The 26,229-nt window shown below is 39.6% G+C and overlaps 1 protein-coding gene across 1 annotated transcript in view; it reads right to left on the reverse strand.

Moving 5' to 3' along the window:
- CADM2 (cell adhesion molecule 2) overlaps positions 1–18,430 on the reverse strand; it is a 261,666-nt gene extending 243,236 nt beyond the window's left edge. The window contains exons 1-2 of the mRNA XM_054392117.1: positions 18,420–18,430; positions 18,156–18,274 (exon numbers count right to left, since the gene is read on the reverse strand). Coding sequence (XP_054248092.1) covers positions 18,156–18,274; positions 18,420–18,430 — 130 coding nt within the window. The remainder of the gene's footprint in view (positions 1–18,155; positions 18,275–18,419) is intronic.
- Positions 18,431–26,229: the final 7,799 nt, after the last annotated feature.

A 26,229-nucleotide genomic window follows, 5' to 3' on the forward strand; every position in this document is an offset into this window, starting at 1 on the left:
CAATTGCTAAGAAACAATTCAGAATGCTCCCCTATAATTTTTTGGCGAATTATATCAAAAGCACATGAACTCTATGCTCTATCAGGACAGTATTCTTGCACTACTACAGAAGGAACCAGTGGCATGTTCCTATGAAACTGACAGATTGTTTTCTTGGGCCTTTTTTTTACATTTACTCTTTGAGTAGTTTTATATTTGCATACTGTTGGTAGAAATTAACACAGTGTTAAATATAACAATGACAATAAAAGAGAAAAAGAGAAAAACCCAAACAAACCTGAAACAACAAACAAAATCAAATTCCAAACCAAAACCAAAATGACACCCAAAGATTAACAAATCTAGGTCCTAACTCTTCTTGTTCTTTGTAAAAGAAATTCAGGGGAGAAACAAGATCAGTAAATGCCTTTGGGAGTAAATAAATTAAAATAAAGTTTTGAATGCTTTCATTAGAAACACAATGTTTTTGACGTCTCAAAACAGATTTCTATTATTCAGGCTGAACTGCTCACCAGGAAGCATTTAGACTATGATGGAAGATTGGGAGTTTTTGTGTAATCTCCAAATATAAATAGAAGGAAGGCAGTAAGGATGCCACAGTAAATTAATATTTATCACAGAAAGTCTGTAAAGATGAAAGAAACAGTCCTAAAGGTGGGTATGAAGAGCATTTGCATGCATGAGATGCTGGTGGAAAGATGTGCCTAATTCAACTAGTGAAAAGATATGAAACAAGCAAGTTATTTGCATATTAATGCAAGGTATATGGACAGAAATCTGCAGGAACTGTAGAGGAGTGCCTTCTGTTTCAAGTGGAAGAGAAGTAAGAACAAAGAGCAATCATGGTTAGAATACCACACGAGTTTTATTTTTTCATGAAAGGGAGAAATAAATGTGAAACTAGCTGGGCCCTATTAGTAATTGGATATCAGAAAATACTTTTGTTTGGGCCAAATTAATTTTGAAAAAAATGGTAAATGGGACTTTACTGGGAATTATTCTAGTTCCTTAGAACTAGATTTGATTGTGTAGTAGACAGAATTTTCTGACAATTCTACAGAAACCCATCTGAACACAAGTTTTGCTGCAATGAGGTAATTCTCAGAAAGCACGTGGTGCTAATAACGGCAAGACCTCTTAGTAATAGGATGCTCAGGAGACCCGCTAAAACCAAGAGTGGTGATAAGAATGTTCCTAAAGAAAGCCTCTTTACTGACAGTTTCACTCTGTAGGTATTGTACTCAACATACACACACACAAAAACCCAAACCCAAACCAAACAAGGAAAAGAACAAGCACTAACGAATCTGGGCAAAAATTGCATTTAACCTCTCTCATTATGTGATATATAAGGTTTCATAATTTTTGTTAATGAAGCCTGATGATGCATATTAGTGGAAGCGAACAGACTTTCAGAAGCAGGAAGAAGGATATTCTCAGTAGCCTTATCGGTGCTACGTTCTGTGCCAGTATCAAATCTAAGCAAACAATTTTTATTAGAAGAAATCAAAGAGGACTTTGGCATTCTAGCTTGAAACTACCTAAAAGATATGCCAATAGCTTTTTCTTCTGGTCTCTTTTATGCATGGGGAAGGCATCTTAAAGACAGTCTAAGCAGAAAAATACAAAACAAAACAATAAAACAAACAAACAAAAAACACCACCACCAAAACCCAAACAAACAAACAAAAAACAAGCAAAACCCACCTATCAGGAAAATTATGTTATGTGAAGTATAAATGTAATTTAGGCTACACATAATTTGTATTTTTTTTAATCCAGCTGATTGCTAGATTATCACCACTGAACAGCATTACACTTGCTAAATATTAGTTGTCTTGAATTAAAAACCTAGTTAAAAATCCACTATTGAGTGCTTTTTGTAGATTGGGAAGTGAATTTATTCCCTGGAAATGACTAGGAAGAGATGAAAGAAGATATCAGAAACTCTGGAACAGTCAAATAAAACAAGCAAATTAATACAAAGTAAACAAACGTAATCTGATAGCAGGCAGATAATATAAAGTGGCTTAATCCTTACTTAAATGTGTTAGAAAGAGATCCCATAAACACAGTATGCAAATTAGGCAGAAGAGACCAGCATGGGAAATGTGGGAAACTTGAAGAACTTTCTTATGGCAGATGGCATCAAGCTGGAGCTGAAAGGTGGAATAGACCAGAAGGAAGTCATTGATGTTTCTGGTTTGGTTTTTTTTTTTTGTTTGTTTGTTTGTTTGTTTGTTTGTTTTTGTTTGTTTTTTTTTTCCCCAAGGATTCCTCTACACTCTTTCTTCTTTATATAAATAATAATTTTATTAACAGACAGGTATATCTCATAGAAAGTGCTGGACAACCATTAGCACTTCAGTAACTGAAATGAAAAAAGTCATGTACTTGGGGATTAATAATTGAAGTGAATTGTAGTGAATACACTAGAATTTCATCAGCTGAGAACAACCAAGCAGGAAGAAGGTATATTTTCTAGTTTATCACTGCATGACTGTGAATCATAGTTCATATGAAACAGCTTCAAAGAGAGTAGTCATAAGGAAAGCCAGGTGAAGTATTTCTGGTAGGTGTAGGAATGTTTCATAGAAAAGACAGGGTGAACCACAGGTAAAATACTGCAGACCATTTTACACACTTCATCCAACAGCAGCCTGTTCACACCAAGACACTGAAAACTAAAATGTAGCCCAGACTATCTTTGAAAAAGACTGAAAAATATTTGGCTGTCTACCAAAATAAAGCCTAAGATAAGACATTATAGTTATCTGTGCATTACTCGCAGAGATAAATAATGAGGAGGAACAATATGATCAATTTACAGTTAAAGATAATCTTGACATAAGAAAAAGATATATGAATAGCTGCTTTTAGAAATTAGAACACACATGACAATTGCAACGGAAGGGTTCACAGTTTCCCTTATTAGAAAACCTGCTAAGGAGGAAAACAAACCAAAACAAAAAATAAAAATAAAAGTACAACCCAAACGACCAACTAAACAACTAAAGTCCTCAGCTTTTAGAAGAATGCATATATGTGATGCCCATAAACAGAGACTGGACTTGATGATCAAGAGTGTCTCTTATAGCTGCCCATGTTCCTGAACAATATGCACAATTTGCTATTAAAATGAAGACTAACAGGTAGAAGAGTGTACCTCAAAAAGTCAATCAAATTCATGTCCTTTGGAAAACACCTAACATTCCTCAAATAAGACTGAAAAGTTTACAGCTGAAATCTCTGCTATGACATCTTATTTTAAGGAATTACCATGGGAAATAATGCTTTGTTCCTCATAGAAGCACTAAGGAAAGTAAAATTTAGTTTTAAAAAAGGTAAAGTTATTAAACTAATTGTCACTAGCCTACACAAAGACTGCTTATATTTTGAAAGATATATAGATCAAATGAAAATAGCAGCTAAATGTAGGAGAAGGAATAATAGAAGATTAAAAAACACCTGCCTCCTGTGTTACTGGGATAAAGGAGAAGTGGCAAAACCAAAACCAACAAAAAACCACAAAGCAAAACAAAACTCACAAACAAACAAACAAACAAAAAAAACAAGCAAGAGGGAATGACCAGGGAAAGATTCTGTATTGGTTGGCAGGCAAGGTGGATACAACTGTGCAATACAATTCCATGCAAACACAGAGAATAGAAGGAATGGAAGCTGTCTGAAAGTACGTGGAAGGCAAATGTTGGCAGAGTGCATATGGAGTGTGTTTCCCTGACACTGGAACTTGCTTCCTAGCTGCTGTCCCAGAAACCAGAAATGTGTAACCTCTCAACAGTCCTAAATGCCCATTTTTTTGTCCTGAGCTTCTGGAGAGAGAAAAAAGCCAAAGATCAGAGGAATTTTATTATGTCTGCTTTGGCAAAGCATTTATTTTACTACTTTGCCTCCTGGGGAACATTTATTGTTGAAGTGGGATAGGCAGTCCATTATGATAATTACAAAAATTAAATTCTGTAAGAGAAGCCCAACTATGGGAGAAAAGCCTATTCATCCTATTTATTTCTGTACACAACATTATCTGAAAAGAATGTTGACTTATTAGCTCATTATTTTTATACACTTGTAAATTCCTAACATGCAAATGGACATCAATGCAAGGATTGATACTCTCCTTTCATTTCTGAGCTGCTACTTGGGAAGAATTAGCTGATACGCTTTACATTTTTAGAAATCAGGGAAAGATAAACACAATAAATACTATTCCCCAAAACAAATCAAAACAAATATCTCTGAAGGAAACTAAAAAAAAAAAAAACCAAACAAAAAAAAAAAACAAAAAACAACAAAGGGACTACAAATGACAGTCATCTTTAATCTACTAAGTATGGCAGGAAAAGGAAAAATTCCTACCTGGAGAAACTTATGATTATGTACAATAAACCCTTTAAGTACATCTCCTGATGCAGCACACATAACATTTATCATTTATGCATACAGAAATGACAATGATTATTAGAAAACCATGTGAATGGAAAAGCCATACCTCCCAAACGAATAAGAAGGCTTGCAGTACTCTCAGCAAATTAACAAATGAAAAGTGAGACTGCAGGACACTAGTTGGATGTGTTGTATCATGCACAAGTTCTGACATAAATCATGGGTCTGTAGTCTTATCTTTGCTCATATAATATAAGCCAGGACAGTTAGGAAAGTCAGCATTTGGCAAACTGACAATGAGTTCTAATAGCAGCTGTAAGACACATGGAGACCTGCCAAGTCTACGTTGAACCTCTACTGCTGACTGCTGCAAGGGCCACTGCATTTGTAACTCTCATGCATGTCTCTTTTCCACCACCTTCCTCCCAATATTTCCCTCCCTTCTGACGGATTCAGTTAACTTTATTTGGAACTTATTAATTCTCTTGCTCATTTCCTTTCAAAGAGTGTTTGTCAAGTTACAGCATTTTAAAGATTTTTATCATAATAAACATAAGGTTGTTAGGTTGGAATCATGACTTTTAATTTGTTATTAGCTCTTCAGAGAGTCCCTGAAAAGAACACTGATATAACAAATGAAAGATCCTACATTTACATTGGGGTTGGGGTTTTTTGTTCTTTATTGCTAAATGTTTTATCAGTTTTAGAAATATTGTCATTGTAAGTGTTTATCATGAACAAAAATAAAAATAAAAAAAACACCAAACATTGCAGTTATTTAGCTTATAGACATGATCTCATAGATTCAGGATCCTGAAAAGAAAATCCTAAAATTCTGTCTTTGCTGGAGTACTGCTGCTGACATACTATCAGCTTCAGCAATATGTGAAAAACAGGAACACACTTGTTCATCTCTTTAGCTTTTTGAGAGCCAGCAATGGGTTCCAAAACATAGATGGCATAGGTTTCTGCTGAAAATTGCAATTACTGTCAAAAAGTCAAATAGAGGTCTGCTTCTTTTACTTAGAAAGAACTTCTAGAGATCCTTTATAGAACAATGGTAGTACACATGGAATAGTCTTAACTTCCTTTCTTCTGTTCCCACACCTGAACCAAGAAACCAAGCTAGTATTAATATAAAGCACAAAACATTAGTAGAGACAGTGAATCCTCAGTTATTCAAACACCATGTGTTTTACTGACCACTGTCCACCAAAGTAAAACAGATCCTCTGAAGATCTGATCTCACAGAAATTTAAGGAGCAAGCTTTGAGAACTGAGATAATGTGGAGAATCACTGCAAGTGCTGTTTTTCAAAAGAGCATTAAAGAAAAAAATCTTTTATTTATAAAGCACTCTCTCCACTTCATTTCGTTATAAAAGCATACTGGAAAAAAAAGCCAAGCCTGAATGAAAAGCTTAGGTTTTAAAAAACATTTATAGCTATAGGCAGAGAATTAACATCAGTGATTGTGGGTTTGCTGTAACTTGCACATCAGCTGCATCTTTTCTCTAGCTTTTAGGTATTATTGTCAAATTTTTATCAGAATTTTTGTCTTAACAGAAGCTGAGGAATTTAGGTATTTGGGACAAAGAGAAGTCAACAACCGGCTTTATAGGAGCAGCTCCATCCAAATACCTAATATGAGAAAAACCTGCCCAGAAATCCCACAGAATATACAAATTATGGTGAACACATCTTGGGTACTCACTCTATCCTTTGGATTGTACACAAGTTAAAATTCAGACTTGGAATAAGTGCTTTGTCTGACTGGAATCTGAAAACTGAATTCACTGGGTCAGCACACAACACTCTGTGTCTGTCTCTCATGTTTACAATACTTTCACACCAAAAATGTAATGCACTGCTTATGGAAATTCTGTGCAGATAGCCATAAGGGCTCATGCTCAATATCACAAACAGATTTACAAGAGTGCATCCATTCAGATAGCAAATAAAGCAACTAAATTTCCAGCAGAGTTCTATTCAAGTATTGCAAGATCTCCTAACACACTGCTTTTTTACAGTCTGGTCTCAAGTACTTAACAACCAAATGAGGACAGACAAGTTGAAAAAAAAAAAACAAAAACAACAAAAAACCCCAGAATTCATATTAACCATTGTGGAGGGAAGAGTTGCCTATCCATCCTGGAAGAGGCATTAATGAACCAGCTAAACTGTTTGGCCACTGCCCTCTCTCCTCCCTCCCCCTGTTGCAAGGTCCAGGTTTGAGGTAGAGGAGCCAATAGGCAGGTGCTGTTGAGGCTGCCTGGGGGGGATGGAAGCTGGACCCCGTTTCACACAGACAACTGCACGTGTCAGAGGCTAGTCGAGAAGGCGTGTACAGCTTGCCCGCCATACAGCACTTTGAACTGGTTGGCGACATTTAAAAAGGTAATCTGGCATTGGGCCGTTCAGCTTTCAAAAGGGGAATTTACAGGGGATGATTCGACAGCCTACCCCCTGTTCGTTAATGGGGTTCAAGGCGGCAACAAGCACCCACTTCATCCCTGTCTCCAGGGTGATTACCTGCTGTTGTCCTAGTAGCAGCATGTTGAGTCCTGGGCCACACCACAGCAGCGTGCTCTCTTTCTCTCCCTCACTTTTTCCCGTTTGGGATTTGGTTTTGGATTATCCCTGTCCTTTGGATTACAAATTGCAGCTCCGTGTATCTCTCCAGTTGGCAAAGTTTTGATGACTCAGCGGTTCATGAGTAACTGAAACTAATTTACTTGGTTATTTCTCAAGTTCACAGACTGTTTCTCTGTGGCTTAACTCCACAGTGAGGCTGGGAGGGTCTGTCCTGCCCCCCGAGGTGGCATAGCTGTTTGTTCTCACGTTATAAGAATTTCCAGTTTGTTCCTCTGTATTCCAAGTTTCTGATTTTCTAGACTAGACTGTTATTCCATTGTTCATTAACGTTCTATTATGTGTAATCAACCTATCATCGACCAGGCAAATGAACCTGGATCAAATTAGCTTGGAAAAATAATTTTTGATATCTAATAAATCATATTCATATTTTATCAGATTTCCAGCTTATAAATTTGATCATAAACTATATCACTATCTAAAAGTTGAGTAATAAGAACTGACAGAATGCTTTATTCTATGATATCTGGGTCCACCTGAAAAAGGAACATCTTCCCTAAAGTACCTCTCCCATAACTGTTGCACTTCACAGAAATGAAACCAAGTATTACCATAATTCATCCCAAACTTTTCTACACTGGTAACTAGTCAATAAATTACTGACATGTTGCCTCAGTGTAGATGTCTCTCAAACCAAAAGGGCATGTCAACAGCCATAGCCAGCCCCGACTACTCTCTTTTCAAGTGAACCTTCATGCTTTTCCGTTGTTATTTCTGTGTTGTTAGATCTGTTTTATTCCATGGTGACGTACAATTTTAATGAGCACGTTATGTTACCACAGAGTGCATGGGGTTGGAAGGGACCTCAAAGATCATCCAGTCCAACCTTTGACGAGGCACTTCAGTGTCAACAATAAACCTTGTCTCTAAGTACCAGGTCCACACACTGGTTAAACACCTCCAGAGACAGTGAATCCACCATTGCCCTGGACAGCCAATTCCAATGTTTGATAACCCTTTCAGTGAAGAAATATTTCCTAACATCCATCCTAAACCTCCCCTGGCACAGCTTGAAACCATTTGCTCTAGTCCTGTCACTTGGAAAAGGAAAAGAGGATGGCCCCCTCCTCACTCCAGTCTTTCTTCAGGTAGTTGTAGACAGCAATGACATCTCCCCTCAGTCTCCTCCAGAACGAACAGCCCCAGCTCCCTCAATTGCTCCTCGTAGGTCACGTGTTCCAGGCCTTTCAGGAGCCTCATTGCCCTTCTCTGGACACACTCCAGCACCTCAATGTCCTTCTTGTAGTGAGGGGCCTAGAAGTGAACACAGTACTTGAGATGTGGCCTCATCAGTACTGAGTACAGGGGATAATCACCTCCCTGTGCCTGATGGCCACCATGTTTATGATACAAGCCAGGATGCCACTGGCTTTCTCGGACACCTGGGTACACTGCTGACTCCTGTTTAGATGATTATCAACCAATATCCCCCAGTCTCTCATAGCAAAAGAAAATATTAAGGACAGTAAAGAGGATTTTGACTTCCCAGATATGTGCTGGAAATAGTAATGGAGGTTCTTGGAGTGTGTGAAAAATAACTTCCTGATGCAGAGATGGTGCTCTCTTGGACCTGCTGCTTGTTAATAGGGAAGGATTTGTAGATGTAACAGTTGGAGGATGTCTTTGGCTTAGAGATCATGAAATAATAGTTTTGGATTCCCGGAGAAGTAAGGAGGGGGTGGGTTAGCAGAACTGCCACCTTGGACTTCTGTAGGGCAGACTTTGGCCTGTTCAGGAGACTGATTGTCAGTGTCCTTTGGGACGCTGTCCTGAAGGACAAAGGTGTTGAGGAAGGCTGGGCAGTCTTCAAGAAGCTAATCTTGAACAGGCCATCCCATGAACTTCCCACCAGGGCAGGGAGGTTTGAGTAGATGATCTCTGAGGTCCTTTCCAATGTAGATGATTCTATGTGCTGAAAGACAGAGCAGCAGGGAAGAAGATTGGCCTGGCTGGCTTTGGCTGGAATTCAGGAACAAAAGGAGAATTTATGTACTTTGGAAAAGGGAATGAGACACTCAGGAGGACTATGAAGATACAGTGAAGCTATGTGGGGAGAAAATCAGAAGGGCAAAAGCCCAGCTAGAACTCATTCTAGTCATTGTTGTAAAAAGACAATTAAAAATACTTATATGAATACATGAATAACAAAATGAGGACTAGAGAGAATCTTCATCCTTTATTGGATGCAGAGGGAAACATATAGTGACTAGGGAGGAAGAAAAGACTAAGGTGCTTAATGTCTTCTTCACTTCAGATTTTAATGGCAGGACTAGTTGCTTGCTGGGTAGCCAGACCCCCCAGATGGAAGACAGGGATGGGGAACAGAAGGAGTCCTCCATAATCCAAGAGGAAATAGTGAATCACCTGCTGAACCACCTGAGCATACACAAATCTATGGGGCCAGATGGGTAACACCCAAGAGCGCGGAAAGAGTTGGCAGTGCTGACTAATTTGGGAGGTCCCAAAGGACTGGAAATTAGCAGCTGTGACACTCAATCTACAAGAAGGGAAAGAAGGAGGATCCAGGACATTACAGATCCATCAGTCTGACATCAGTGCCAGTAAAGGTCATGGAACAAATCATCTTGAATGCTATAACACACCATTTACAGGATGATCAGGCCCAGTCAACATGGGTACATGAAGGGCAGGTCCTGCTTAACAAACTTCGTCTCCTTCCATGATAAGGTGATTCACTTGGTGCATGAGGGAAAGGCTGTGGATGTTGTTTACCTGGACACACCATAACACTGTTCTCCACAGCATCCTCATGAAAAAAAAAGTCTGCATTAGACCTGGATGGATGTACACTGGATAGATGACCAGGCCCAGATAGTGCTGGTAAATGGAGTCAAATCCAGTTGACAGCAGTGGTGTTCCCCAGGGCTCAGTGCTGAGGCCACTCCTATTTAGTATCCTTACCAATGATCTTGATGAAGAGATTGCGAGCACCCTCAGACACCAAGTTAGGTGGGAGTGTTGATATGCTGGAAGGTGCAAAGGCTTTTCAGAGGGACCCAGACAGGCTTGATTGATGAGCTGAGACCAATCATACAGGCTTCAACAGTGCTGAATCTTGCACTTGGGCTGCAACAACACCACACAATGCTACAGGCTTGAGGTTGAGTAGTTGGAAAGCTGCTTAGCAGAAAAGGATATGGGGGTGTTGATCGACACCCATCTGAACATAAGCTACCAGTGTGGCTGGGTGGCCAACAGTATCCTGGCCTGCATCAGGAATAGTGTGGTCAGCAGGACTAGAGAGGTGATTTGTCCCACTGGTGAGGCTATACCTTGAGTACTATGTTGTGATGGTTTAAAAGCTGTCTTTTTAATTTTTCTTCTCTAAGTTCAAGCAGAGAAAGCTAAGCAATGTAAATAAGTCACTATTAGGTATAAGAAAGCAAAATAATGATTGTTCTAAACACTTCCATTGGATAGATAGAAATGTTTAAGAACCACTACTCAAAACAAAGTCGGGGCAGTCAGAGTCTGAGTTCACAACTTGCTGGGCTCTCTGGCTGCTGCTTCTTCTTTTCTGGCTGCAGATAACACACTGACCTTGGCAAGCTAAGTCTAACAGCCTCTCTGCTTCTTAACTCTCTGCCTTCTGCCAGGAGGGTCTGGGGAGGAGGCCCCTTGGGAAGCAAAGGAAGCTTGGTTGTGCTTTTCTGTTGATTGTATATATTTGTAGATGTTGTGAATTGTGTATATTTGTACATATTAACTGCATTTCATCATAGATTGTAGATTTGCTTGTGAATACAGCTTTTCATTTGCTTCCAGCCTGAGCTAGCCTGGTTATTGTCGGTGTGGGGGGATTTCAGCTCTCACACTGTTATCTATGTTCAGGTTTGGTCACACAGTAAAAGAGAGACATTGCGGTGCTGGAGCAGATCCAGAGAAGGGCAAAGAACCTGGTGAAGAGTCTTGAGAATAAGTCTTCTGAAGAGCTGCTGAAGGAGCTGGGGTTGTTTAGTCTGAAGGAGGCTGAGGAAAGATCTTATCGCTCTCTACAACTACTTGAAAGAAGGTTGTACAGAGGTGGGTGTTGGTCTCTTCTCCCTAATAACAAGTGATAGGACAAGAGGAAATGGCATCAAGTTATGCCAGGGGAGATTTAGGTTACACATTAAGAAAAACTTAGATACCAAAAGGGTTATCAAGACTGGAACAGGCTGCCCATGAAAGTGGTTGAATCCCCATCACTAGATGCATTTTAAAGTCACCTAGATATGATGCTGAAGGACACAGTGTAGTAGTGGCCTTGGTAGATTTAGACAATGGTTGGAGTCAGCAATCTTACTCAGCCATAATGATTCTGTGACATATAGCTTTATATAACTACTGTTTTCAGCACTGCTAACATAGTCCCTCAGTCTAGGAATGGAAATTCTGATTCATGTTTTCACAGTCTCCTTTGCACATAGCAGAACTTGGGACCTTGAATGGCAAAAGAATTCTGGCTGGAACTATAATGGTGAGCATTTGGACCACATACACGCAACATTATGTGGATGTCTCAACAGTCTCGATATTAGAAAGATCTTACAGATGATAGGGCCAAGTATTTCCAAATATAATTGCAAAGGGTAAAGAGCAGTCAACAACTTCATTAAGAAACTTTATCATAATGATTATAGCTTTCTCCATCTGAGGATCATCTGGAATTTATAAGGAGAAAAAACATAGCAACAAATTTCTTTAATCTTCAAAAAGATCCATGTGAACTCAGGCAACTGTTCTGTCTTTCATATGTCTTTTGACAAATGGCATATGCATTATACTAAAGTAGATATATATGATTTTTGAGTGTCTAATTAACTACAATGATTTATGCTATCTGATGGAAAACTGATACTGTGAAATAACCCATTAACTTGATCTAATGTGAACTTTTGCAGTTAGGAGGATTTTTACAGACATTTTTATATTTAAAGACTAACTATTACAAAGAAAAATCCTTTTTTTTCGACAAAATAGAACAAGAATTGAAGAAACACAGTAGCAATTGCCTATCTAAATTAATTTCCCAAATACACCTATTAAAATGTCAACAGCAAAAGGAGGAACAATATCTCTCATGTATGCCTTCACAGAACTTCTGCACTCTTAATTTGGTCTTTTTTTTTTTTTTTCTCCTTGCACTGTCTTCACAAACACCAACTTTTGTTCTTCATCATCACTTTCCTCCCCATCAGATCTACTCAATATGAAAAAAATCTGTGACCTTAAGTGCCACGAGAAATCACAGAGGGAAACCATTGCAGACCTAGGAATGAAATCTAGACCTTTCATGTCGCTCAGGTTTGGACATTGAATATGATTTAAACATCAGGGAAGAGCACTGGACCTCTGAGGTTATGTAATAGAAACAGTGATAAACTACAGGGGAAGGAATACTGCAGAGACATTAAAGGAATAGTTTCAGGGCTTCATTATCATTTTTGGTTCCCCTAACAAAGTACAATCATTTATAAATATAAAAGGTGCTTTTGCTACCTTAAAGTAACATGTGAAAATTCTACCTCTATAAGGTGAAACTGTCTTTTAAATAAAAATATCATGAAAACACTTTACAAAGAAGAGCTCCTTTAGCTCAGTAGCACTAGAATACATGAAAAAATCGAGTCAGGCTTCAGACATGCTATGCTACTAGAACAGCCCTGACAAGTTTTTTTAATTACCTTGTATTAAAGGTGAAATCTGTCAGGTTTTCATTTCTGTGTCTCAGTGGTAGAAGCTTGTAACCATAAATAAGTGCTCTTTCAAACTATTGTGAGTTATGGAGTTTCCCTAGGCTCTATATTGGATTCACTCTTTCAACAAATGTACACTTCCACTAGTTTTTAGTTTTTGTCATTATGTTGTTGCAGTGTGTCATCTTTATGCAGATGATACCCTTTTTTAATCCTTAAATACAGAAAACTCTGGGACAATGGAGCTAATATCTGAATAATGTTAATAATAGCTCATAACTTTCTGAAGATCATACAAATAAGATAAATAACAGTATTTCAGTCTTCTTTATGTACATTTCTTTCACCCTATTCCTAACATGGATAGCTGCTCTGTTACTTGCTTGATATCAGGACAATTTTCACACAGTATCACACTATCACAGTATATCAGAGGTTGGAAGGGACCTCAAGAGATCATCAGGTCCAACCCCCCTGCCAAAGCAGGATCACCTAGGATAGTCCACACAGGAATGCATCCAGGTGGGTTTTGAAAGTCTCTAGAGAAGGAAACTCCACAATCCCCCTAGGGAGCCTGTTCCAGGGCTCTGTCACCCTCACTGTGAAGAAGTTTCTCCTCACGTTGAGGTGAAATCTTCTGTGTTCTAGTTTGAACCCCTTGTTCCTTGTCCTGTCACTGTGTACCACTGAAAAGAGCCTGGCCCCCTCCTCCTGACACCCACCCCTCAGATATTTATAGACATTGATCAGATCCCCTCTCAGTCTTCTCTTCTCCAGACTAAACAGCCCCAGGGTCTCAGTCTCTCTTCATAGGGGAGATGTTCAAGTCCCCTAATCATTCTCGTGGCTCTCCATTGGATTATCTCCAGCAGGTCTCTGTCTCTCTTGAACTGGGGAGAGCAAAACTGGACACAGTATTCCAGGTGTGGTCTCACCAGGGCAGAGTAGAGAGGAAGAAGAACTTCCCTTGACCTGCTGGACACACCTTTCTTGATACATCCCAGGATCCCATTAGCTCTCTTACCCTGAATTAGAAATATGTTGGGATATTGTACAGAGTAATCTCTTCCACCTACCTTCTGGCCCATCTGTGTGTTCAAATACACACATTTAACTTCACAACTGTATGGGATCTATGAGCCAGCAGTGCGCTCAGGTGGCTGAGAAGGTCAGCAGCATCCTGGCCTGTATCAGAAATAGTGTGGCCAGTGGGAGTAGGGAGGTAGTCATGGCCTTGTGCTCAGCACTGGTGAATCTACACCTTGAATACTGGGTTCAGTTTTGGGCCCCTTCACTGTAGGAGGGACATTAAGCTGTGGTGCAGGTCCAGAGAGGAGTGGCACAGCTGGTGAAATGTCTGAAAAGTAGTCTTCTGACAAGTAGCTGAGACAGCTGGGATTGTATGGAGAGGAGGAGGCTGAGCAAAGACCTGATTGTTCTCTACAAAGAGGTTGTAGTGAGGTGGAGGTCGATCTCTTCTCCCTAGTGTCAGGTGGTGGAACGAGAGGAAATGGCCTGATATTGTGCCAGAGGAGGTTTAGATTGGATATTAGGAAAAAAAAATATTTACTGAAAGAGTGGTCAAGTATTGGAACAGGCTGCCCAGGGAATGGTGAAGTTTCCGTCCCTGGAGGTGTTAAAAAAAATGGGTGGACATGGCACATCAGGATATAGTTAATGGCCATGGTGGTCTTAGGTTGATGGTTAAACTTGATGATCTTAGAGGTCTTCTCCAAACAAAGCAATTCTATGATTCTATGATAATTACATGTACTGAAGAAACTATCTAAACTGTAGCTCTTCTGTACAAGGAACTCTGGTCAATAAAATTTATTCTTGTTTTTATGTTTTTCAGCCAAAACAATGGGATGAATTAAACCTATGATTTACCAAGATGACAAATACCTGTGTAGAGCAATGCAGTAAATGTTATTATATGCTGTAAGAATGGGTAGAACATGACTATCAGTGAAGATCTAGTGAAGTCTTGAGAAACAAATTTATTTCTAACTAAAAGATAACATAAGCCATTGTAGGCAGTAACAGAGTATATTTGTACAACACTCTTCACACAATCCCTCCTGACTTAAACCTCAAATAAGCTGATACCAATTTCATTGACATAATGAGAACAAACAAAGTAAATCAAGTGAATAAAGTCCAGAGTAATCTTTGTCTCTTGGATAAGATGCATTTAGACACTGTATCAAGTACTATGATGATGTTAGAGATTGAGCTATGTGCAAAAAGAAGCACTGTTAAAGCTAAATTTAATCTTATGTTTCTGAAGGAAAATTATCCTCTTCTTTTAAAAGCAAAGTTAAAAAAAAACATACATCTGCATTTTCAGATGAGATGATTGAAAGAAAAAAAAAAAAGTTCTTTTTCATGGAGAACAAGAATAAGTGCAATTTCTTTAAGACGCGGACACAGTACAAATCCAGGAAAAGATGCATCTCAAAAATCTCATGGATATTCAATGGGCTACAGAAAATAGTGCTGTTAATGTCAAAATTACAAGGTAAGTGAAAGAGAAATAAAGGCATTTACAGTACTTAAAAGCATATTAAGTTAGAGAAAAGTTTGAAGGCGTCCTCCATCAATAGGCCTATCCCTTGAACCCAGCGACGTACAGCTTTTACAACAGCTTTGGAAAGAGAATATACCATTGTGTATATATAGACCAAGTGGGTAGAAGACTATGATAAGAATGTTATTTCTCCTTGAGAAAATTAAAAATAGAGCATACACAGCTAAAATGAGGGAAAGGAGTACCATAGAAATAGCTACCAAGCTACTACATTTTTATGTAGATTGGATAGAATAAATCCTGCAATGTTAAGGCAGTTACATCTTCCCCTCTGCAAATAGTCTCTTTGTGGGATTTGGGATTCTTTCTGGTAATTTTACCATTTCTAATCTGCATGCCTCAGAAGTCAGTAAGACATCCTTTTGGCGGACTTGCTTTCTCTTTCTGCAACAGCAGCTGGCCCTTATGATCTTTCTTTTTTTTTTCTTTTTTTTTTTTTTAAATAGGAAGTTGTCATTCATCCACACCATTTCCAGAACCAAAAATACTATCAGAAATGGCAATTTAAATTTGGAAGGGTTATAAAGTCAAGTGTCTAACTGCATGAGGACAGTGGGGCACCTGACAAGAGTGTTTCAGAGAAGTGAAAATATGGAAGCTGAACTCCCTTAACTACATTTGAATGAAGACACTTAGCTTCTCTCTTTCACCTGCTGACTGAAAATTTACTCATCTCTGATTAAAGCGCTGAGCCTGGAAACCTTTGTTCCTTCCAGAAGACATCTGCAACAATATTGTCACCTATTAACATGCTCTAGAACCCTCAGATCTCAAGGCAGGCATCAACTTCACCTTGCTGAGAATGGCAGCAGAAAATCCAAACTTTCATAAAGGAAAGATGAATGGCCATAAATAGGTGCATAGAGGGAAGAGTGCTGGATTTCAGGGAGATAAACGCCCAAAGGAAAACTCCTCTGGCAGCAAAGCATTCTCTCAGTTGCAAGTTGCTGTTTCCAATGTCAGACAACAGTTTGCCAATTAAGTGTTATGCTTTAAAAGCAGAAACAGATCCTTTTTTACTGCTTATACAGAGCAATGTGTAAAGCAGGAAGACATCACATCCTTTATGTCTTCCACCACAAGAGATTACACAATGGATCCTATACTATAGCTGAAGACAAAACTATTGCAGGGCTGAATTCCTTGTGGATATTAGGTACCTTCATCACAGGGCTGGTCAGCACCAAAAGAAAAACTGGTGACTTCTTGAAAGCACTGTGCAACTGAGGACTCCAAAGATAATGCATAGCTACAGATCATGAGATTTTCTCTTATCACAGTGTCAAATTCAGTTTACTATACATAGCTTCAGCTTCACAGTGTTTATTCACTGTGCATGTGCACTTCTGATATAAGGGTGCATTAATTTTCACAGATGAGTGGGGCCCATGAGTAATTCTGACTCGTTTTATAATTCGTGTGCCTGCAGGGCAGTTTCTGTTTGAATTGTGTACATGAAATAATCCCTGAATATTGATGAGATTATGCTAATCTGCACTGGAAGTTTGCTTCTGTATATGTGTTCTAGGTCTGTTTGGATTTTCTTGTTGATTATGAATGTTTTAAACTCTTTACCACTGTTACATGGCATCACAACCAAGTACATCATAGTGCAGAAAAGAATAAAGCAAACTTCACTTCATAGCATACATAGACAAATATGTTAATTTGACTTTATCCACTCCCCTCATTCGTGACATTCAATTCATGCAAAGTTTGAGGGAAAAAATATTTACAAAAAGCCATGCAAGAATTTTAAAAAAGAGTTTTAAAAAACCCTGTATTTCAAGTATTCAATGAATTATTCTAATACATAAATGCTATCAATCAGTTGTGGTTTTTCTTATTACTATTATTGTTCTATATCTTCAAGATAGACAATGTATGTAACTGAAATCAACAAAAATAGTGAATATGAGAGTTCTTAACATCTGAACTACATGTCACCAAGCATAAATAGTCACCTTAAAATCTGGAGTTCAGTTATCAAACAACTCATCTACCAGAAAAATTAAATAAATTTAGCAAAATATATATTTTTATGAAAATATATATTTTATATGAAAATATTTGTTTACACACACACATACGTATGCATCTATGCACATATGCATACATTTATATGTATATGTAAGTAAAAATACACCTTTCAGGCTACATTTGCTACATCACTGCTTTGATGAAATTCAGGAAATGGTTCAAGGTACAACTGACCTTACATGATTAGTTCTGAAAGGTTAACTTCTTTGTCACACTGATTTGTGACAATCACCTTGCTGCTCCTAAGTCATAAATCGCTGTAGAGATTATAGTATGCCTCAGAAACAGTGATGATCATTTTATACTAGTGTGAAAGGCTAGAGGATTCATAGGAGACACTTATGTTCATTGTTCCCTGTTCAGAAATTTATGACTATATCTAGATATAAAAATATAAATTACATTTACATATTTATGAGCGTTTTATGTAATACCTTAATTTTGCTTAAAATGCCATCGATATCCCAACATCACTACCATGCACCTCAGAAATCTAACCAAAATGCATTTGGGTTTATTTATTATTTTCTTCCTTAAAAACGTACTAAATTAAAACAAGGAACAAAACACAGTATGAGTAGAGATGACTGATCAACAATTAAAATAGTCTGTACACAGGGGCAATTACAGAATTGTGAAAACTGACTCTATTATACCATCAGATTTAAAAGTATCTTTATTGGTTTAGAGAAGCAGAAAAAAACTTGTGTGAAAATGTGTAAATTGCAGAACATGCAATGCAAGTTGAAGCGTGCAGGCAGCAACTCACCTCTACCTTTGTTCTTTGTAGCAGCCACTGGAAGCAAGGAAAAGATTGCACAAGAAGAAGAGAACAAAGATAGATTAGACAGAAGTTTGAGCAAGTAGGAATACAGAGAAACTTTATCACTATCGATTCAAAGATAACAAACACCATTTCTAGGATTATTTGACCTATTTATTTGAAACACTGCAGTAGTATGAGATAGATCAGATCTATGATTCTGTCAAAAGACTTGTGTTGAGAATTGAGAAAATATATCACAAAACGCACTCCAAAAGCATGGCAAGGAGTGAAGAAAAATCATGGATCATTAATCACAAATAAGTGAGAACATATGCACACAGATTTGTGAATTCTAAAAATTACAGCACAATTTGCTTTGCCAAAAGTCCATCTGAAATACCTAAATTTATGTCATTCCATTGCTCCTACTTCCTGAACTACCATTCTCTTGTGAAGCTGAGGCAAACAACCATCAGTTAAACTGCAGGGACTCTAATTGTTTATAATCTATGTTGCATGATCATCACTTTTCTTTGAAGTCTTTATCTTCAGATTATTCTTGCATCCTAATGGAGCATGAGAAGCAAAAAGAGCAATAATTTAACAAAGAGTGAACAGTTTTCAAACTCAAAGGAGCAAACAAGGGACAGACTCTACAGCTTTCCTTGAGTCTCCTGAAGAAACAGTTTCATGCTATTAGTTCTAAAGGAACAATTGGGTCAGAAAAACAACACCTGCTCTACCACCAACATCAACATTATTTTCTGTTTCCTGAGGGTCATGAATAATGAGAACTTGGAGAAAATACTACCTTCAACTCTTTAAACTCTCAAGTGCACTCTGAAAAGGCATTAATTCAAGAGCATCTTCAAGAAAAAAGGTACCTTCTTGCAGAACTATGTTAACAATTCAAAGGCACCTACACTAGTGACCAAAACAGAGTTAAAAAAAGAGAAAGATCAAATCCCTGTGTTTGGTTGCTTTTTCTTCCTACTTCTTTTTGGGTTTGTTTTTCCTAACCGATATGGTGTGTCACCAATAAGTTTTTGCTAATATGAGTAAAGAAAGTGTGAATGAAGAAATTGTTGAAAAAACCCCAACTTGTAAATCTGTAAATGCATAAAAAAATGGTAATTCTCTAGCTATTTTCTTTCCTTTTTTAATTTTTTTTATCTCTTCTCTACTTCCAGATGTACAATTCTGCATTGTCATCATTCTCATGGCAATGAAAACAAAATTAAAAAAGAAGTCCCCTGATATCTGAAATCAGCATTACTCCACAGAACAGCTCTGCTTTGGGGAGGTGCAACAAATGCAGATGATTCCACAGAACTGTATCCATAAGGCTGCTTAACAAGACATATTCACCTGCAAAACAGCCAGTAAATCTTAAATGTGTTAAAAACTGCTCATGTAGTAAACAAAGTTAATGGTGCTATTCTAATTTTATAGTATGTGAACAGTTTCTCCTTCATGCAAATATAAGCTGTTAATGAATGCAAGGAGTTCATCAACCTGTTCATTTGCTTATGCTTCCCCTTCTTTTTCTATCCTGAGAATTACATCCACATGAACACATTAGTACTTTGAGGGAGAATACTCATTTAAACTTAACAAAGGTCTGGAAGAATAAATGCAGAATAAATATATATAGACACATATCTGCATACGTAAATTATAGAATCCATGCGTATGGACACCTATGTACATGTATATTAATCTATGTCTATAGTTACATGTATGTAGATATGTATGCATATCAAAAGAATCCAACCATTCTGTGATTAGACAGCTTTATTTTGAAGCATGAGCACTAGATAATTATTACCTATCATATATCAGTAAATAGAGAAAAGATATAAATGAGGTTGTACATTATAATTGGAAGTAGGACAGGTTACTAAGCTTGTTAGACCAATTATAACTCACTGAAAATTCACTAATAGAGGACTAGATGACAGTAACCTTCTTAAAAATGTCATGTTCATACTTGTAAGTTTCTCCACTGACAGCATGGTCCAATTACAAGTCAATTCATAAAGTTCAAACTGCACAGCAGCCAAATTAGATGAAAATGGTATTTCAAAACATAAGCCTGACTACTGAAGGAAACTAGACAGATCTGTTTCCATCCATAAACCACCTCTTTTATACCAGGCATATGGAACAATTCCCTTTAATTCTTATCATTGAGGTCTGTACTTCTTTTTCCAAAGGTGAAAAAGGTTTTCTGTCCTTTCTCTTTACTTTCCTTCTCACTCTGTGTAAAGAGAAGACAACTTTCAGCTTATATCCAATATGTTTGAAATTTTTATCCACCTCTTCTTATTATTACTACATGAAAAGACATAGGGGGAGACAAACACAGACAAATGTTTCAGGTGAGCATCACTGTGATGGTTTGAAACTGTCTTTTTAATTTTTCCTTGCAAAGTTCAGAACAGAGAAAGTGAAAGAATGTAAATAAGTCACTATTGGGTGTAAGAAAGCAAAATAACGATTGTTCTAAACACTTCCATTGGATAGATAGAAATGTTTAAGAACTATTACCCAAAACAAAGTAGGCATTCGGCACATTCTGCGTTCGGCAGTGGGGGCAGTTGCTGGGCTGTCTGGCTGCTGTTTCTTCTTCTCTTCTGGCTGAAGATAACACACTGACCTTGGCAGCTAAGTTAACAACTTTCTGCTTAACTAACTCTGCTTCTCTGTCCAGGGGGGTCCGGGGGGGAAGCTCCTGAGAGAGAGAGAGGCCCCTTTGGGAGGGTCCCCTTGGGGGGAAGCAAAGGGAGATCGATTGTGCTTTTTCTGTTGATTGTATATATTTGTGAATGTTGTGAATTTTGTATATTTGTACATATTCATTGCATTTCATTGTAGATTTTAGACTCTGCTTGTAAATACAGCTTTTCATTTGCTTCCAGACTGAGCTAGCCTGGTTATTGTTGGTGGGGGGGGAATTTCAGCTCACACCGACACACTTTTTAGTTTTGGCGCTCCAACTCGGGGCTCGATTGCTTGTTTGATTTATTTCTGCTCAGATTAGGAAGCAAAATGAATCTGTTTTGGATTTTGAGTAATTTTATTTCATCTATTATCGGTGCAATTGTCTACAGATGGGCCTGTTCTTGCATGATAGACAAGATTGTGAGATATGTGGCATATAAGTCGTTTCTTTGGGTTAAGAATAAGCTACTGAATGTTGGTGAATTCTGTTGTGGTCTTATTGGGCTAAGAAGCTATGGTAACTCAACTATGGATCTGCTAGCAGACACATATGAGTTTGTTACTCCTCTTACAACTACAGAGGGTCCTTGGAACCAGTGGTACCCTAGATATCTTGTGCTTGCCTTAATTTTGTTGCTTCTTGGAATAATCATATGGCTACTGATAGCACTGTGTCAAGAAAGACATAAGGCTACTTGCTCTTCCAACTCTGCTCTGAATGTGAAAACCAAGCCAGTAAATTTGGTGGCAACTGTAACCAGAAAGCGTAAAGGAGATGCAGATGCTGCAGGAGATGGTGCAGATGGAGATGAGGGTCCTTCTACTCAGGGTCCCTCTGTTAAGAAAGATCCTTCTGATGAGGAAGAGAGGGTTAGCCTTAAAACTCTGGTAGACCTCTTGAGACCCCACATGGATGATGGAGATGTAGGTCAGGATGTAGACCCTGGTAGATTATCAACTGCTGGCAGAGCCTCTGAACTCAAGGAAATTCAACGGAGGATTACAACAGGATTATGGGGACAGCAACCTCAGGATGATGATGATGATGAGGATGAGGATGACATACAGTCAGCTAATGCACCCAGACAGGAAATTAGACATGTGAGGAAGGATTACATCAGAGGAGATAATGAGCCAGTCCTGTCTTGGCTAGCCAGGTGTTTTGATATGGGAGCCCCAGCATTGGTGGTAGGTGACAAGTCGGCCTCTCAGTTGGGGATGCTCTCAAAGGATACAGGCATAGACAGGCACCTAGGCAAGTGCATTGGTAAAGTTTCTCTGTGGGCACGCCTCCTACTGGCAGTCTCGCTGAGGTACCCCAGCAGAGATGATTTACCATGGAACCCTAAGCCTTGGACCACAATAGCTGAGGGAATCAAGCATCTGAGAGAGTTTGCTGTGAGAGAAATAATGTATGGAGATCATAAGACTCTGAATCCTGATGAAATTCCTGTTGGAACAGGCCTTGCCAAAAAGCTCATTAAGCTTGCTCCTCCTAATTATGCTACTATTCTGGCAAGCAGGATTGTGGCAAGAAATTATGGTGGAGTGCCTCCCACTGTTGGCCATTTCACTGACCAAATGAGGCAGTTGGAGGATAGTCTCGCATGTACTTCTTTGGTTTCAGCCATTGAAACTTTGTCTGGAGAAATGAAGAATTGCATGAAAGAGCTGAAGGAGGAACTTAAAACCTCCATATCCAACTTGATGAAGGGGGATGATTCTGATTCCTCTTCCTCCAGATGGATACAAGTTTCAGCTGTCAGAAACAGACGTGCTCCAAGGAGGCCATTCCAAAACAGGCCAAACCAAAACAGACAGCAGAGGCAATCACGTGGCAGTATCTGGATAACTCTGCGTGATCAGTTTGGTGAGAACATGAACAGATGGGATGGTCAACCAACTTCTGATCTTTTCAAGAGGTTACGGGAGCTGCAGAGGGGCAGATCCCGAGGTAGCAATACCAGGAGGGTAGCTGTCGCTTCCTCAGTTTCCCAGAACAACTCTGATAGCTCCAACAGTGATCCTAATTCTGGTGCTGGACGTTGTGCCAGCTGTACATGTGGAGGTAATCCCCACCATTAGGGGTGCCCTGCCTTCCGCCAGGGGGAGGTAAGGGATAATGGAGATAACAGAATCTATTGGGATTTGTACGTCCAGTGGCCTGGCACTTCAAAATTTCAGAAGTACAGGGCCTTGGTTGACACAGGAGCTCAGTGCACCATAATACCATCAAATTATCAAGGGGGAGGATCTATAACTATTCAGGGAGTCACTGGTGGATCTCAAGAATTGTTTAAGATAGAGGTTGATATAAGTTTAACTGGGAAGCAGTGGAAGAAACATACTATTGTAACTGGTCCTAATGCACCTTGTATTTTGGGAATTGACTTTCTGAGAGAAGGGTGTTTTAAAGACCCTAAGGGTTACAAATGGGCTTTTGGAATAGCAACTGTAGAAATTGATGGAGGGAAATTGAAGTTGTCCATTAGACCTGAGCTTTCAGATGAATCTGCAGTTGTGGGACAACATGAGATAGAGGATGTAAAGCTGCCGGTTGCTTCTCAAACTGTGCATTACAGACAATACAGAACCAACCGTGACTCTTTGGTGCCCATTCAAAACTTGATTCGTCAGTTGGAGAGTCAGAAGGTCATCAGCAAAACTCATTCACCTTTCAACAGTCCAATCTGGCCTGTGTGAAAGCAGAATGGAGAGTGGCGTCTGACAGTTGATTTCCGTGCCTTGAATGAAGTAACTCCACCCATGAGTGCAGCTGTACCAGACATGATGGAACTCCAATATGAGCTGGAATCCAAGCAGGCCAAATGGTATGCTACCATAGACATTGCTAATGCTTTCTTCTCTATTCCCATAGCAGAGGAATGCAGGCCTCAGTTTGCTTTCACCTGGAGAGGCATTCAGTACACATTCAATCGTTTGCCCCAGGGGTGGATTCACAGTTCAACCATCTGCCATGCAGTGATCCATGATGCTTTGAAGAAAGGTGGAGCTCCAGAACACATTCAGTTCATCGATGACATCATCGTCTGGGGTGAGACTGCTGAAGAAGTCTTCGAGAAAGGTAATAAAATCATTGACATTCTCTTGCAAGCTGGTTTCGCTATCAAGCGAGACAAGGTGAAAGGACCTGCCAGAGAAATCCAGTTTCTGGGAGTGCGGTGGCAAGATGGTCGCCGTCACATCCCAATGGATGTGATAAACAGAGTCTCCACCATGGCAAATCCCATCAATAAGAAAGAAACTCTGCGTTTCTTAGGCATAGTGGGATTTTGGAGACTGCACATTCCTGGATACAGTCAGATTGTGAAACCTCTATATGATGTGACTCGAAAGAGAAACAGTTTCCAATGGGGTCCTGAGCAACAAGCAGCCTTTGACCAGATCAAGCGAGAGGTAGTCCAAGCGATGGGTCTGGGACCTGTCCGAACTGGTCCAGACATTAAGAACATTCTGTACACGGCCGCGAGTGACAATGGTCCAACCTGGTGCTTATGGCAAAGAGCTCCAGGGGAGACACGAGGACGTCCTCTTGGTTTCTGGGGTCGTGGCTACAGAGGCTCAGAGGCCCCAACAGAGAAAGAGATTTTAGCTGCTTATGAAGGAGTGAAAGCTGCTTCTGAAGTGATTGGAACTGAGTCACAACTTCTTCTAGCTCCTAGATTGCCAGTTCTGAATTGGATGTTCAAAGGCAAAGGTTCTTCACCACATCATGCAACAGATGCTACCTGGTCTAAGTGGATGGCTCTGATAACACAGAGAGCTCGAATGGGAAATCTCGAAAGGCCTGGTTTGGTGGAGGTGATCACAAACTGGCCAGAAGGCACAAGTTGTGCTAAACCTCCAGAGGAGAGAGTAGCTCGTGCTGAGGAAGCTCCTCCTTACAGTGATCTGTCTGATGATGAAAAGAGATATGCTTTGTTCACAGACGGTTCCTGTCGTCTTGTTGGGAACAAGCGGAGATGGAAATCTGCAGTGTGGAGCCCAATGCGCAGAGTTGCAGAAGCGAGAGATGGAGAAGGAGAATCCAGTCAATTTGCAGAGATAAAAGCTGTCCAGCTAGCTCTTAACATAGCTGAACGTGAGAGATGGCCAAAGCTTTATCTCTACACCGACTCGTGGATGGTAGCCAATGCCTTGTGCGGTTGGCTGAAAGACTGGAAGAAGAATGGCTGGCAGAGGAAAGGAAAGCCAATCTGGGCTGCAGATCTGTGGCAAGACATTGCTGCTCGTGTTGAGAGAATCCCAGTGAAAGTGAGACACATCGATGCTCACATTCCTAAGAGCAAAGCTACAGAGGAACAACAACACAACCATCAGGCAGATCTAGCTGCAAGAGTTTCCCAGGTGGACACAAACTCTGATCCTGATCCTGATCTTGACTGGAAACACCGAGGTGAGCTGTTCTTAGCCCGGTGGGCCCATGACTCGTCAGGACATCAAGGCAGAGATGCAACCTACCGATGGGCTCGTGACAGATCCATTGACATTTCCATGGATGCTATCACACAAGTCATCCATGACTGTGACATTTGTGCTGCTATTAAGCAGGCAAAGCGGATCAAGCCCTTGTGGTACGGTGACCGATGGTCCAAGTACAAGTATGGTGAAGCCTGGCAGATTGACTACATCACTCTACCTCGTTCTCCATCTGGTAAGCAGTATGTGCTGACTATGGTAGAAGCAAGCACTGGATGGCTGGAAACTTATCCAGTTCCTCATGCAACTGCACGTAACACCATTCTTGGCCTGGAGAGACAAATCCTGTGGAGACATGGAACTCCAGAGAGGATTGAGTCGGACAATGGAACTCATTTCAAGAACAATCTTGTAAAAAACTGGGCCAAAGGCACGGCATCGAGTGGATATTCCACATTCCCTACTATGCACCAGCTGCAGGGAAGATCGAACGCTACAACGGTTTGCTGAAAACCACTCTCAAAGCCATGGGGGGTGGATCTTTGAAAACCTGGGAGAAACATTTAGCACAAGCAACCTGGTTGGTGAATAGTAGAGGTTCAGTGAATCGAGCTGGACCTGCCCAATCAGATTTGTTGCGAAAGGAAGAAGGTGATAGAGTTCCTGTTATCAGAGAAAAGAATCTGTTAGGCAAAACTGTTTGGGTATTTTCTCCTTCAGGAGAGGCCAAACCTGTCCGAGGGGTGGTTTCTGCTGAAGGTCCTGGTCACACCTATTGGGTGATGCAAGAAAATGGTGAAATTCAGTGTATTCTACAAAGAAATCTAACTTTGGCTGAGAGAGGTTAAATTCAGAGTGTTGCGCAGATACAGCATCGCGCCCAAGAGGAGAGTTCATGCGATCTACGGTGCAC

This window comes from Indicator indicator, chromosome 1 (assembly GCF_027791375.1).
Source record: "Indicator indicator isolate 239-I01 chromosome 1, UM_Iind_1.1, whole genome shotgun sequence".
Classification (NCBI taxonomy): Eukaryota; Metazoa; Chordata; class Aves; order Piciformes; family Indicatoridae; genus Indicator; species Indicator indicator.